The 16109-nt window shown below is 46.6% G+C and overlaps 1 protein-coding gene across 2 annotated transcripts in view; it reads left to right on the forward strand.

The window, feature by feature from the left end:
• CARS2 (cysteinyl-tRNA synthetase 2, mitochondrial) overlaps positions 1-16109 on the forward strand; it is a 208820-nt gene that overhangs the window by 136596 nt on the left and 56115 nt on the right. For both annotated transcript variants that reach the window (XM_063953167.1, XM_063953166.1), the window contains exons 9-10: positions 10357-10424; positions 11670-11736. In XM_063953167.1, coding sequence (XP_063809237.1) covers positions 10357-10424; positions 11670-11736 — 135 coding nt within the window. The remainder of the gene's footprint in view (positions 1-10356; positions 10425-11669; positions 11737-16109) is intronic.

Consider the following 16109-nt stretch of genomic DNA (forward strand, 5'->3'; position numbering starts at 1 on the left):
AACACACACACACGCCGCCGGAGACGCAGGAGGGACACAGGAGAGCCGCGCGCTGTGCCCTCCGTGTCCCTCCTTCCACTGACTCGGGTATAAGCCGAGGGGGCTTTTTCAGCACAAAAAAATGTGCTGAAAAAGTCGGCTTATACTCGAGTATATACGGTAATTGGTCTATTTTAATAACATACAAGCTGAGTCTCCCATATACATAATTCCAAAATACGGAATATTCCCAAATACAGAATTTTCTCTGACGTCCTAGTGGATGCTGGGACTCCGTCAGGACCATGGGGAATAGCGGCTCCGCAGGAGACAGGGCACAAAATTTAAAAGTTTGACCACTAGGTGGTGTGTACTGGCTCCTCCCCCTATGACCCTCCTCCAAGCCTCAGTTAGGTTTTTGTGCCCGTCCGAGCAGGGTGCAATCTAGGTGGCTCTCCTAAAGAGCTGCTTAGAAAAAGTTTGTTAGGTTTTTTTATTTTCAGTGAGTCCTGCTGGCAACAGGCTCACTGCAACGAGGGACTTAGGGGAGAAGAAGTGAACTCACCTGCGTGCAGGATGGATTTGCTTCTTAGGCTACTGGACACTAGCTCCAGAGGGACGATCACAGGTACAGCCTGGATGGGTCACCGGAGCCGCGCCGCCGACCCCCTTGCAGATGCCGAATAGAGAAGAGGTCCAGAAACCGGCGGCAGAAGACGTCTCAGTCTTCATGAGGTAGCGCACAGCACTGCAGCTGTGCGCCATTGCTCTCCGCACACTTCACACCAGCGGTCACTGAGGGTGCAGGGCGCTGGGGGGGGCGCCCTGGGCAGCAATGTAATATACCTATTCTGGCTAAAATATATCACATATAGCCCCTGGGGCTATATGGATGTATTTAACCCCTGCCAGGTTCCAAAAAAAAACCGGGAGAAGAAGCCCGCCGAAAAGGGGGCGGGGTCTATTCTCCTCAGCACACAGCGCCATTTTCCTGCCCAGCTCCGCTGCGAGGAAGGCTCCCAGGACTCTCCCCTGCACTGCACTACAGAAACAGGGTAAAAACAGAGAGGGGGGGCACTTATTGGCGATATTTATAATATTTGAGCTGCTATAAAGGGAACACACTTATTAAGGTTGTCCCTATATATATTTATAGCGCTTGGGTGTGTGCTGGCAAACTCTCCCTCTGTCTCCCCAAAGGGCTAGTGGGGTCCTGTCTTCTATCAGAGCATTCCCTGTGTGTCTGCTGTGTGTCGGTACGTGTGTGTCGACATGTATGAGGACGATGTTGGCGTGGAGGCGGAGCAATTGCCTGTAATGGTGATGTCACCCCCTAGGGAGTCGACACCAGAATGGATGGCTTTGTTTATGGAATTACGGGATAGTGTCAGCACGCTACAAAAGTCGGTTGACGACATGAGACAGCCGGCAAACCAGTTAGTACCTGTCCAGGCGTCTCAGACACCGTCAGGGGCTGTAAAACGCCCTTTACCTCAGTCGGTCGACACAGACCCAGACACTGACACTGAATCCAGTGTCGACGGTGAAGAAACAAACGTATTTTCCAGTAGGGCCACACGTTATATGATCACGGCAATGAAGGAGGCTTTGCATATCTCTGATACTGCAAGTACCACAAAAAGGGGTATTATGTGGGGTGTGAAAAAACTACCGATAGTTTTTCCTGAATCAGAGGAACTGAATGAAGTGTGTGATGAAGCGTGGGTTACCCCAGATAGAAAACTGCTAATTTCAAAGAAGTTATTGGCATTATACCCTTTCCCGCCAGAGGTTAGGGCGCGCTGGGAAACACCTCCTAGGGTGGATAAGGCGCTCACACGCTTATCAAAGCAAGTGGCGTTACCGTCTCCTGATACGGCCGCCCTCAAGGATCCAGCTGATAGGAGGCTGGAGAATACATTAAAAAGTATATACACACATACGGGTGTTATACTGAGACCAGCAATCGCCTCAGCCTGGATGTGCAGTGCTGGCGTGGCTTGGTCGGAGTCACTGTCTGAAAATATTGATACCCTGGATAGGGACAGTATTTTACTGACTATAGAGCAGTTAAAGGATGCATTTCTTTATATGCGAGATGCACAGAGAGATATTTGCACTCTGGCATCAAGAGTAAGTGCGATGTCCATATCTGCCAGAAGAAGTTTATGGACGCGCCAGTAGTCAGGTGATGCGGATTCCAAACGACATATGGAAGTATTGCCGTATAAGGGGGAGGAATTATTTGGGGTCGGTCTATCGGATCTGGTGGCCACGGCAACGGCCGGAAAATCCACCTTTTTACCCCAGGTCACCTCCCAGCAGAAAAAGCCGCAGGCTTTTCAGCCGCAGTCCTTTCGTTCCTATAAGAACAAACGAGCAAAAGGACATTCCTATTTGCCCCGAGGCAAAGGAAAGGGTAAGAGACTGCAACAAGCAGCTCCTTCCCAGGAGCAGAAGCCCTCCCCGGCTTCTACATAGGCGTCAGCATGACGCTGGGACCTTACAAGCAGACTCAGGGGCGGTGGGGGGTCGCCTCAAACATTTCAGCGCACAGTGGGCTCACTCGCAGGTGGACCCCTGGATCCTGCAGGTAGTATCTCAGGGTTACAGGTTGGAATTCGAGAAGTCCCCTCCTCGCCGTTTCCTAAAGTCTGCTTTGCCAACGTCTCCCTCCGACAGGGCGACGGTATTGGAGGCCATTCACAAGCTGTATTCTCAGCAGGTGATAGTCAAGGTACCCCTCCTACAACAGGGACAGGGGTATTACTCCACGCTAATTGTGGTACCGAAGCCGGACGGCTCGGTAAGACCGATTCTAAATCTAAAATCTCTGAACCTGTACATACAAAAATTCAAGTTCAAGATGGAGTCACTCAGAGCAGTGATAGCGAATCTGGAAGAAAGGGATTTTATGGTGTCCTTGGACATCAAGGATGCTTACCTTCATGTTCCAATTTGTCCTTCACACCAAGGGTACCTCAGGTTCGTGGTCCAAAACTGTCATTATCAGTTTCAGACGCTGCCGTTTGGATTGTCCACGGCACCCCGGGTCTTTATCAAGGTAATGGCCGAAATGATGATCCTTCTTCGAAGAGAAGGCGTCTTAATTATCCCTTACTTGGACGATCTCCTGATAAGGGCAAGATCCAGAGAACAGCTGGAGGTCGGAGTAGCACTAACCCAAGTAGTGCTCCAACAACACGGGTGGATTCTGAATTTTCCAAAATCCCAACTGATCCCGACGACACGTCTGTTGTTCCTAGGGATGATTCTGGACACTGTTCAGAAAAAGGTATTTCTTCCGGAGGAGAAAGCCAGGGAGTTATCCGATCTAGTCAGGAACCTCCTAAAACCAGGAAAAGTATCTGTGCATCAATGCACAAGAGTCCTGGGAAAAATGGTAGCTTCTTACGAAGCGATTCCATTCGGCAGATTCCATGCACGAACTTTTCAGTGGGATCTGCTGGACAAATGGTCCGGATCGCATCTGCAGATGCATCAGCGGATAAAATTGTCCACAAGGACAAGAGTGTCTCTGCTATGGTGGTTGCAGAGTGCTCATCTGTTAGAGGGCCGCAGATTCGGCATACAGAACTGGGTCCTAGTGACCACGGATGCCAGCCTGAGAGGCTGGGGAGCGGTCACACAGGGAAGAAACTTCCAGGGCGTGTGGTCAAGCCTGGAGACGTCTCTTCACATAAATATACTGGAGCTAAGAGCAATCTACAATGCTCTAAGCCTGGCAAAACCTCTGCTTCAGGGTCAGCCGGTGTTGATTCAGTCGGACAACATCACGGCAGTCGCCCACGTAAACAGACAGGGCGGCACAAGAAGCAGGAGGGCAATGGCAGAAGCTGCAAGGATTCTCAGCTGGGCAGAAAATCATGTGTTAGCACTGTCAGCTGTGTTCATCCCGGGAGTGGACAACTGGGAAGCAGACTTCCTCAGCAGACACGATCTGCACCCGGGAGATTGGGGACTTCATCCAGAAGTCTTCCACATGATTGTGGTCCATTGGGAAAGACCAATGGTGGACATGATGGCGTCCCGCCTCAACAAAAAACTGGACAGGTATTGCGCCAGGTCAAGAGACCCTCAGGCAATAGCTGTAGACGCTCTGGTAACACCATGGGTGTACCAGTCAGTGTATGTGTTTCCTCCTCTGCCTCTCATACCAAAAGTACTGAGAATTATACGGCAAAGGGGAGTAAGAATGATACTCGTGGCTCCGGATTGGCCAAGAAGAACTTGGTACCCGGAACTTCAGGAGATGCTCACGGAAGATCCGTGGCCTCTACCTCTAAGACAGGACCTGCTTCAGCAGGGACCGTGTCTATTCCAAGACTTACCGCGGCTGCGTTTGACGGCATGGCGGTTGAACGCCGAATCCTAAGGGAAAAAGTCATTCCGGAAGAGGTCATCCCTACCCTGGTAAAAGCCAGGAAGGAGGTGACTGCACAACATTATCACCGCATTTGGAGAAAATATGTTGCGTGGTGTGAGGCCAGGAAGGCCCCGACGGAGGAATTTCAACTGGGTCGATTCCTACATTTCCTGCAAACAGGATTGTCTATGGGCCTCAAATTAGGGTCCATTAAGGTTCAAATTTCGGCCCTGTCGATTTTCTTCCAGAAAGAATTGGCTTCAGTTCCTGAAGTCCAGACTTTTGTAAAAGGAGTACTACATATACAGCCCCCGGTTGTGCCCCCAGTGGCACCGTGGGATCTTAATGTAGTTTTGGATTTTCTCAAATCCCATTGGTTTGAGCCACTCAAATCGGTGGATTTGAAATATCTTACATGGAAAGTAACCATGCTACTGGCCCTGGCTTCAGCCAGGAGAGTGTCAGAATTGGCGGCTTTATCGTATAAAAGCCCATATCTGATTTTCCATTCGGACAGGGCAGAACTGTGGACGCGTCCTCACTTTCTGCCTAAGGTGGTTTCAGCGTTTCACCTGAACCAGCCTATTGTGGTGCCTGCGGCTACTAGCGATTTGGAGGATTCCAAGTTGCTGGACGTTGTCAGAGCATTGAAAATATATAAGCAGACGATTGCTCGTTGGATTTGTAGCACAATTCAACTTGCACATTCTGTGGCAGGCCTGCCACAGCCTAAATCTGTCAAGGCCCATTCCACAAGGAAGGTGGGCTCATCTTGGGCGGCTGCCCGAGGGGTCTCGGCATTACAACTCTGCCGAGCAGCTACGTGGTCAGGGGAGAACACGTTTGTAAAATTCTACAAATTTGATACCCTGGCTAAGGAGGACCTGGAGTTCTCTCATTCGGTGCTGCAGAGTCATCCGCACTCTCCCGCCCGTTTGGGAGCTTTGGTATAATCCCCATGGTCCTGACGGAGTCCCAGCATCCACTAGGACGTCAGAGAAAATAAGATTTTACTTACCGATAAATCTATTTCTCGTAGTCCGTAGTGGATGCTGGGCGCCCATCCCAAGTGCGGATTGTCTGCAATACTTGTACATAGTTATTGTTACAAAAAAAATCGGGTTGTTATTGTTGTGAGCCGTCTGTTCAGAGGCTCCTACGTTTGTCATACTGTTAACTGGGTTCAGATCACAAGTTGTACGGTGTGATTGGTGTGGCTGGTATGAGTCTTACCCGGGATTCAAAATCCTTCCTTATTGTGTACGCTCGTCCGGGCACAGTATCCTAACTGAGGCTTGGAGGAGGGTCATAGGGGGAGGAGCCAGTACACACCACCTAGTGGTCAAACTTTTAAATTTTGTGCCCTGTCTCCTGCGGAGCCGCTATTCCCCATGGTCCTGACGGAGTCCCAGCATCCACTACGGACTACGAGAAATAGATTTATCGGTAAGTAAAATCTTATTTTTTTATGCGTGCCTGAGATAGTGTCACTTTTTGCTTTTTGATGGGTCAATGTACACAGACTGTTTAATGCACAAAATTCTTAAAACTATTGTAATAACATTATCTTGAGAGGTGTGTGTGTGTGTGTGTGTGTGTGTGTGTGTGTGTGTGTGTGTGTGTGTGTGTGTGTGTGTGTGTGTGTATAAAACATACATGAGTCTTGTGTATGTGCACAAACTTTGTTTCATGCACAAAAGTATTAAAAATACTGTGTAAAATGACCTTCAAACTGAGGCCCAGATTTATCAAGCCTTGGAAAGTGATAAATTACCCTGTGATAAAGTACCACCAATAGCTCCTAACTGTCATTTTTCAAACACAGCCTGTAACATGGAAGTTAGGAGCTGATTGGTACTTTATCACCGTGCAATTTATCATTCTCCAAGACTTCAGGCTTGATAAATCTGGGTCTATGTGTCTAAGGTGTATATGACACACAAAGGCATTCAGTGTTTAAACATGGGTCCCATCCCCAAGATATCTCATTATGGTATGCAAATATTCCAAATGACTCGAATCTAATATCCAAAATACTTCTGGTCCCAAGATTTTTTGCTATTGGAGACTCGCCCTGTACAGTAATGTATTAATATACTATAGTAATGTATTGCCTGCACTTTATCATTCTTTTCGTCTCGATTGTTGTACACAATTCATTTATGTATGTTTTTTGTTTTTTTTAGATTTATGAACCCTGTTTACATATTTTCTAATATTAAATAATTACCTGCACAAAATATTCCAGTTAATAAGCCTAATGTGACTGATGTGTTTAGCTGCTGCTGATTTTATAGATTAAATTACAAATTTTCTTTAAAAAAAAAATAAAAAAATGGTATTTGACCTTGGAATGCAGCAGTGCCCTTGTTTCTATATGTTTATCTACTTTAAGAAGGAAACATATGAGCACGAGATAAGCATTATGTGTGCCACACCTATGGCATTTACATACAGGTTTGTGTTACTCTCTTACAGTAATGACTTATTCAATAGCTTTATTATTATTATTATTATTATTATTATTATTAGTTAAATGACACCAACATCATTTTTGCTTAAGATGCATACACACTTGCCGAGAAAATGAGCAACGTCTCTCGTTTTCACCTTTCCTGAGCAACGTTGTTCACTTTCTCAGCAAGGGTGTAAGCCGCCACCGAGCAATGCGCGGCTCCGCAGGTCATTTACGACCCTCTCTGTCAGCCATGTATGCAGCTCCATTTGGACTGTTGTCCAAGAGCTGCCTGCACGGCCCAGCCACTGTGCGACGTCACAGAGCGATATGGTCGTCCTATCCCTCAGTGTGTACGTCCCGCCGACCGTCCGGCCCGGGAAGGGGAAACGCTAGGCGACTTTGCTCATAGAGCACGTCACCTCACGTGTACCGACCTTTTAGATCTGTGTATGAATCATTCCCATTGGAAACGAAAAAACATCCTTGAAGTGTTCATGATGTCAACATTCAGAATGCTGATAAGGACAGAATATCAAAATTGTCATAATGTTGACATAATTGAATGTTTATAGACGATTTATACTCGGGCTGCGTTCAGGGTTAGTTTTTAAGTGTATGGAAAACTGCATTGTCCAAATTCACATGACTAGCCCTAAAATCGTCTGTATCATACTATCCCCAACCTTAAAACTCTTGCAATAGTTTCTACCTTTTTTCATCAAGGTTATCACTCTCCCTAATCTTCTAACACCAGCTCTGCCTTACTATAGCCACTGACACTTTCCCCAGCTGCTATTACTCTGCAAACTTATTGTATAGAGAGACCCCCTCACCTCTTATACTGCAAACTCAACTGAGACGAGCTGTCTCTACCTCCTGCTATATGTCTTTGTGTGTCCCTTTTCTTTCTGATCCTCTCAATTTGCTTATTGCAGAATATGGTGGGACTTAAAGCTTAATAAAAATGTTCTAAAAATATAAAGTATATGTACAGTAAGTAATGAAATTGCAGCGTTGGTAGTAAAATAATCATACAGGAGTTTATTCAGATGTGGTTAGAGTTGCTGTTCATGCAGCAGAGTATAAAGAAAAACGTGCACAGTTCAAACACTAAGAATACTAATAATCATAACAATTATAATCAAGAATCTCCTTGCTGTGGAAGGTGTGTTTATATTTTTGGCTAAACGTACTAAGAAACCTTATTATTACTCCATGTTAAATTGTAGAGCTTATTAAAACTGTTCTGATTATTAGTGTGCACCTGCTTTTTTTCCCCTTTTTTCTATGTGGCACTATAAGTGTTAGTGTTTGACAGTCTTATACCGTTTACGGGTGGGGAGGGGGAGGTGATACACTCATTTTATTCAGATGTCGCCACCATTTAGTGGGAGGGGAGGCCTGGCATCCTTGTGGTTTCACAGAGATTTCCTGGTCTCTGCGATGGGCAGCTTGTGCGTCACCATGGGTGCTGCAAACCACCCAGTGGTAAGTGATCCGATGCTGTGTCCTAGGATACACGTCGGGTCACTACTGCAGGATGAGCGTCGGCTTGTAATAGACGCTTTCTGCTGCATCACCATACAGAGTTATCACTGCTACTACCAAGGAAGCAGCAGTGATAGCAACTCCAACCACATCTGATACTCCTTTCAGACCGACTGAGGTGGGTCGCACCTGGGAGCCTGACACAGGAGCTCCCAGGGTGCAACCCACCTCAGACGCCCCACCGCCGCTGTCTGCAACCCAGCATATTGGTGGGTTGGTGACGTCAGCGGTGGCGGGGGCAGCTGTTGGAGATCACATGATCTCCAATTGCTACCTGTACCAGAGTGAATGGGAAATGGGTCGAATCGACCTGGCTCCCATTCACACCGCACAGCGGCCCGGGTTGAACACACACTGCTCGCTACCAGGGTTGAAATACCGGGTCGCTCGACCTGGTATATTTCCCTTGGCACCTTTCAGACCGCACAGGAACACGGGTTATGCGCGCTCATGTGCCAATAACACTTGTTCAAAGCTGGCGGTCTGAAATGGGTAAGAATGACCCTCACAGTTATCATGAAAGAAAGTTGCTCTGACAAAGGTAGTAAAAATAAGTGTACAGTAATCAAAAGAATCATGCTCCGACAAATAGAGCATATTGAGAGATGCATTGAAAGTATATGGTTTACTACTAGTCCTTACCATAATATCTATACTAAGTGTGAATGATATACCTCCTAACAGGTGTATTTGCGCTTCTAAGCTGGTCTGTATTGGCTGCATTTGCATGAACCCACCCTCGCTGAACTAGGTGAGAAAACACTATCCCGTCCTGGTTCTGCCACCCTGGCTGTAAGTGTAGATGAAATCAGAATGCTTGTGGCTCTGTATTCCTGTGGTTGTGTGTTTTCATTTTCGTTGCATATGTAGTTGCTAATTCATGCAAGATACCCTACACAAACAGGCATACATCAGCCCCAATCATTGGCCCCAGGTGTGCATCAGCCCCAGTGTTGTAACTTTGCCAAGTGACTCAAGCTGGAGGGTAACTGTGTTGTCACGTAGGCTGGAATGTATGGTACTCTGACTGCTTGGTTTGGTCACTGTTATTATAAGAACTAAAGTTTTTTCATCACTGTTTGCAATTCCCTTATCACTATATAAATGCAGCTGCTGGGACAGCCCTTGCGAAAAAGGACTGTCCCTGCATGGGCCGGTCCACCACTTTGGCCAGTAGAGCAGAGAGGAAAGAGGAAGAGATGGTGGGGAGTGAGTCAGCGAGGGAGTGGAGAAATCGGGAAGGAAGGGCCTCTTCATACTTTTCTCAGTTTCAGCAAGCAAACAGACACATAATGCTATCCAGAGATGGCATTATGTTGATCAGAAAAAATGAGCTTTGCTTCTCTCATGTATATAAACACTGCTCCTGCACAGCCCTCATTAATTACAATGGGAACTGCAGGATCATGAATGGAGAAATGAAAAGCAGCACTTTTCTAAATATAGAGAAAGTATAGCTTTCTTCAGCTAAAATGCTGGAGAAACCCTGTTTTATAGTTTATAAAATAGACCCCTAATTCCACAAAGGGGGACATGATACTGTATTTTAGCAGCACATGACTGCAGCTCTGATTAGAACTATTAAGATTTGACCAATGTTAGTGTAGTGCTATCGCCACATCTATCCGTATATCACCTAATGTATGGCTTTTGTCCACTGAGACTACTGGTCTGTGGTGCGTGGGTATGTTACTCAGGCCCAGAGAACAGGTAGCTGTCCGTCTTTCTTGCCATGTAGATGTGTGGACTTGTGTCTTTCCCAGATCTCCTCCTCTTCTTCACTTTGATCAGCGTGTCAGACAGAATGTCTTTGTTCATCTTCTTCCTGCTTTCTGGAATCAATTTTTCCCTTGTTACTCATCCTCCAGTCCGTGTGACAGCACAATTTTTAATTTTCTTTTTTTAAGTAAATCCATTTTATTCACATTTATTCCAAGTGAAAAAGCAATGTACTGAAATAATGATTATTTTTTTTTCATCTTAGGGCATTTACATCTGAAAGGACAAGAAGAAAAAATGTCAAAGTCTTTGAAAAACTACATTACAGTGAAGGTAATTTGTGAGTCCTGGCAGGCAGCATTCTGTCTTGGGAAATACTTGCAGCTCATCTGTAATGAGGCTTTTGTCTATGGCTATATTTCACATGTTCATAAAGTGACTTGCCAAAGTGTCTCTAAAGTTTTGTGTGTGCCTGCATTTAAGGTCCTTTTTCTGTTCCATTTAATTATTGCACACATACATGGATGTTATCTGTATTGATAGTTGTTTTTCATCTTATTTGCCATTTGCTAGTGAGTACTGTATGTAACCAAATTCTATTCTTTTCCAAACCGTAAATTCACAAGTGTTGCCTAGTACTGGGCTCAAAACTATTGCCGGGATGCGACCAGGATCCCGGCAGTCGGGATCACAACTATCAGAATGCTGGGGTTAGGCACTAGGGGGAAGGTTACGGTTAGATAGCGGGGGTTGGGGGGGGAGAAGAAAGCATTGCAAAGTCCCTTATCTCCACCATCATGACATATACAGAACTAAAGGGGGGTACTGACGGGAGAGATGTGTGCTGAGCGATCTTAACACAGACCGCTCAGCACACATCTCTCCCCCTGCTCAGCACAGCGCAATGTGCTGAGCGAGGGGGGGCGCGCTCACTTCACACAGTGCTGAAGTGAGCGGCCCGCTAGATTGAGCCTGCATGCTCAATCTAGCACTAGCGATGCGGGCCTATCGCTGGGGGGCATACAAAAGGCAGATCCGTGCTTAAAATCTAAGCAATCTAGCCAGATTGCTTAGATTTTAAACACGGATCTCTCCATGTGTACCCCCTTAAGGGTGATCACCAGACAATAGCCCCAACACTGCTGAACGATGAAGAAATTCAGGCCTGAATAAGATAACTATTCAGACACCCCAAGAGGGAGAATAGTTGTCGGTATCCCAGCGCCGGTATCCCATCAGCCGGGATATCGAATGCTTCCCTACCCAAACATGTATGCACATTGCTAAATAAATGTTGCATAGACAGTTCTACACTACGCGATTTGGAAGCATTGATCCTGTGATTTCAGTTCTTTGTTGGGAAGTTTTTTTTCCCCATAATACATTTGCTGTGTATTCCCATTGTAGAGAAAATTCAATACATGATATATTAATTTTCTGCATTAATCAAAAATGACGTGTCGTTATGTGCTGTTTGTTGTTTGTATCTGTTCTGTTTGTCCTTTTACAAGCCATCAACAACCATCAAACAAAAGATGAGCATGAAAATATTTTTGATATGTATTCATTTGTTTCCAGGAGTTTTTGAAATCTTTTTCCGCTGAGGAGTTCCGGATGTTTTGTTTACGTTCTAAATATAGATCAGGTATGGGTTCTGAAGTCTCGTTATTTTAAAAAATTTTTACTATGTCAGCATGCTTTTGTAAATTCTCAATATATGATTGTCCTTTTAAGCAACAGGCACACCTAAAACGAGAGCCCACATATAACATTACTCAGATGGTTACACCATAACATGTAATCTCCTGTGAGTAGTCGGGGTGCCTTCATTCTGTATTGGTTTCTCATTGTCTGCGATTGTTGGATTGCCTTTGCTCCAGAGCTGCCCTAGCTTAGCTAAAGCTAATAGTACAAATGTCATATATATGTAACATGGGTCATACATCTACGGGCCGAACCCCCGATGCTGATCCTATCCATCGATTGGTAGACTTCAATGATCAGCGATTTTTCGGGAATTTGCAAAATCCAGCATGTTAAAAATCCCAGATTATTTTTTGGGACAGATTAGGCGAGCAGAGGATTTTGTCAACCCATTCATCTGGAGAACAGGGAATTGCCCCAATACACTCCTGATGCGGGAGGCACTCGATACACAGGCTGTCGGGATCCCGGTGCTCGGCATACCAGCGCCAGGATCCCGACCGCCGGGATATCGACAACTATTAGTTATTAATAAATAGCGTATTCTATTATCCATTGCTGACCATTAAGGGGTCCCAGCCCGCCTGCAGGAGAAAACCAGTACTTATCGACGTGTTTGGAGATGCAGCCACACACCGGCACTGGGACTCAGGTGGAATTACAATTGGGACATACCCGGCCACTGATCAAATGAGGAAGTCGCTGCTACCTACTACTATATAGTGGTGAGATATCGAGCGCCGTCTCGGATTATGCATATGACCTTACATTCTGAATTCACTGCCGATTTCCCAGCCACAGGAATATAGAGATAAAGCCTCCGTATACTTATACGAATATATATTCATGTTGCAGTGGCGCCACTATATATAATATATATAACTATTTCAGGAATATACAGTGTATGTATATATATATACGTGTATATATATATATATATATATATATATATCCCAGATGGGACTGGCACTCTCCTGTCAGGCGTCAGGGACCTCGGTGCCTTCTGTGAAGTAGATGCAGGATTCCAGAAAGAAACAGCGGCACTCGAGGATTTGGTAAACAATACAAAGTGTATTCAAAAAAAGATTACAAGAAGCCGACGTTTCGGGGCTCACATGCCCCTTTGTCAAGGTGTGTAACAGTGTCTAGTGTGTGTGCTTACCTTATATCCCCGTGGAGTCCGTGAGTGCACAGGTGTGTGGCCGGAGACGCGACGGAGCCGCCGTACTTCCGGTCGCGGCTGAGTGACGTCATAGTGAGTGCGCCCGTTACTATGGCAACTGGGACGCTAAAGTGCCGTTAGCTGCAGCGGTGACATGACTGGCAACACTGCCAGACTGGTGTGATATAGTGCGAGTGCAAGTTGCTAAGAACAGTGACACTTAGGAGACCTGTTACCTCTGTGGGACTCGATGAGACCCGAGTGTGGGGGCGGGGTGATGCATGGCCTATGGTATAACCCGGTGGATGCTGGACTCCCCGTGGCTGCTGGATGTGTGAGATCCTAGAGCCTGATGGGGGATGCTGGCAAATACGTCAGTCTGTATATCTGGATGGTGGCTGCTGAACGTGCCAGACTGGCACTGAAACTGGTAATGCCCACCCTAGTGAAAGAATTGAAACAATGCCCGCAGCACTGTGGTGTGACTCCATATAAGGGTATCAACACCATGGAGACGGCTGCGGATGTGGGCAGTGCAGCCAAATGAATAAAACCTGCATCCACCGTGTCAAGAAGGGTCAAGGGTGCCCCCACCTGGAAAGTAAGTGCTCGTGCTGTGCGGCATGCAGGGAATGAATAGTAATCAAGTGGTGTCGTACGATGAGTGGACAGGTAAACATGCGCTGCAAAGTAGGACAGTTCATCGCTGGGTTATAGAAATATATTCCAGGAGAATTTCTCGTTCAGGCCCCCTGGGCTGATGGTACCCAGTTCAAAGATCCATTTGGATTCGATGTGCAGCAATCTTCGATCTCTGTCTCCTCCTCGAATGCTGCGAGGCACGTGATCGATGATCTGATGTTTTAAGTCGTTCAACGTATGGCCCATCAGCGCAAAGTGTCTGGCCACGGGCTGTTCAGAGGATTTGCCCGCCAGCGCCTGTTTGATTGCGGACCTGTGAAGGGCCATCCTTTCTCTGAAAGTCCTGATAGACTTGCCCACATATACTAGGTGGCACGGGCAGGTGAGTATGTACACTATGTGTGTAGTTGTGCATGTCACCACGTGTCTGATCTGGTAGGTCCTTTCTTTATGGGGATGTTTGAAAACTGACCCGGTGGTCATGTTGTTGCATGTGGTACACTTGGGGCACCGGTAGCAGCCAGGAGCCTTGGTGAGGAAAGTAGAGGGTCGTTGTACCTCGTTTTGGAACCCCGTGATGTCCGAGTGTACGATGATGTCCCTTATGAGAACTAGAAGCTATGGTTGACAAATTCACACAAAGGGGGTACGACTACCACATATTACAGGTACAGAAAAAAGAGATCATGGCCATACCGAGGGAAACCTTACTGACGCCCACAGCTCACAAGAACAAAGCGGTTATACCATTTGTGAACCAGTTCAGCACAGCAAGCCCAGTGATCCAGAGAGCGGCCAGAGCCCTGTGGCCCATAGTGGCCACAGACACGAAACTTCCAGTGTTCAGAGAAAAGCGCCCCATGTTATGCTTCACCAGAGGCAAAAGCATAAGGGACATCATCGTACACTCGGACATCACGGGGTTCCAAAACGAGGTACAACGACCCTCTACTTTCCTTTCCTCACCAAGGCTCCTGGCTGCTACCGGTGCCCCAAGTGTACCACATGCAACAACATGACCACCGGGTCAGTTTTCAAACATCCCCATAAAGAAAGGACCTACCAGATCAGACATGTGGTGACATGCACAACTACACACATAGTGTACATACTCACCTGCCCGTGCCACCTAGTATATGTGGGCAAGTCTATCAGGACTTTCAGAGAAAGGATGGCCCTTCACAGGTCCGCAATCAAACAGGCGCTGGCGGGCAAATCCTCTGAACAGCCCGTGGCCAGACACTTCGCGCTGATGGGCCATACGTTGAACGACTTAAAACATCAGATCATCGATCACGTGCCTCGCAGCATTCGAGGAGGAGACAGAGATCGAAGATTGCTGCACATCGAATCCAAATGGATCTTTGAACTGGGTACCATCAGCCCAGGGGGCCTGAACGAGAAATTCTCCTGGAATATATTTCTATAACCCAGCGATGAACTGTCCTACTTTGCAGCGCATGTTTACCTGTCCACTCATCGTACGACACCACTTGATTACTATTCATTCCCTGCATGCCGCACAGCACGAGCACTTACTTTCCAGGTGGGGGCACCCTTGACCCTTCTTGACACGGTGGATGCAGGTTTTATTCATTTGGCTGCACTGCCCACATCCGCAGCCGTCTCCATGGTGTTGATACCCTTATATGGAGTCACACCACAGTGCTGCGGGCATTGTTTCAATTCTTTCACTAGGGTGGGCATTACCAGTTTCAGTGCCAGTCTGGCACGTTCAGCAGCCACCATCCAGATATACAGACTGACGTATTTGCCAGCATCCCCCATCAGGCTCTAGGATCTCACACATCCAGCAGCCACGGGGAGTCCAGCATCCACCGGGTTATACCATAGGCCATGCATCACCCCGCCCCCACACTCGGGTCTCATCGAGTCCCACAGAGGTAACAGGTCTCCTAAGTGTCACTGTTCTTAGCAACTTGCACTCGCACTATATCACACCAGTCTGGCAGTGTTGCCAGTCATGTCACTGCTGCAGCTAACGGCACTTTAGCGTCCCAGTTGCCATAGTAACGGGCGCACTCACTATGACGTCACTCAGCCGCGACCGGAAGTACGGCGGCTCCGTCGCGTCTCCGGCCACACACCTGTGCACTCACGGACTCCACGGGGATATAAGGTAAGCACACACACTAGACACTGTTACACACCTTGACAAAGGGGCATGTGAGCCCCGAAACGTCGGCTTCTTGTAATCTTTTTTTGAATACACTTTGTATTGTTTACCAAATCCTCGAGTGCCGCTGTTTCTTTCTGGAATCCTATATATATATATATATATATATATATATATATATATATATATATATATATATATATATATATATATATATATATACATACATACACACAAGTAGAATGTGTACGCTGCGCTCATTCACTTATAATTGATTGAATGAATTAAATCCACATTTGTGGCCACAATAGGTACACAATATTTTCACCTAATATCTAAAAAGTCCTTTTTAAATTTCCTGGACTGCAGCTCC

This window comes from Pseudophryne corroboree, chromosome 2 (assembly GCF_028390025.1).
Source record: "Pseudophryne corroboree isolate aPseCor3 chromosome 2, aPseCor3.hap2, whole genome shotgun sequence".
In the NCBI taxonomy this organism is placed as follows: domain Eukaryota; kingdom Metazoa; phylum Chordata; class Amphibia; order Anura; family Myobatrachidae; genus Pseudophryne; species Pseudophryne corroboree.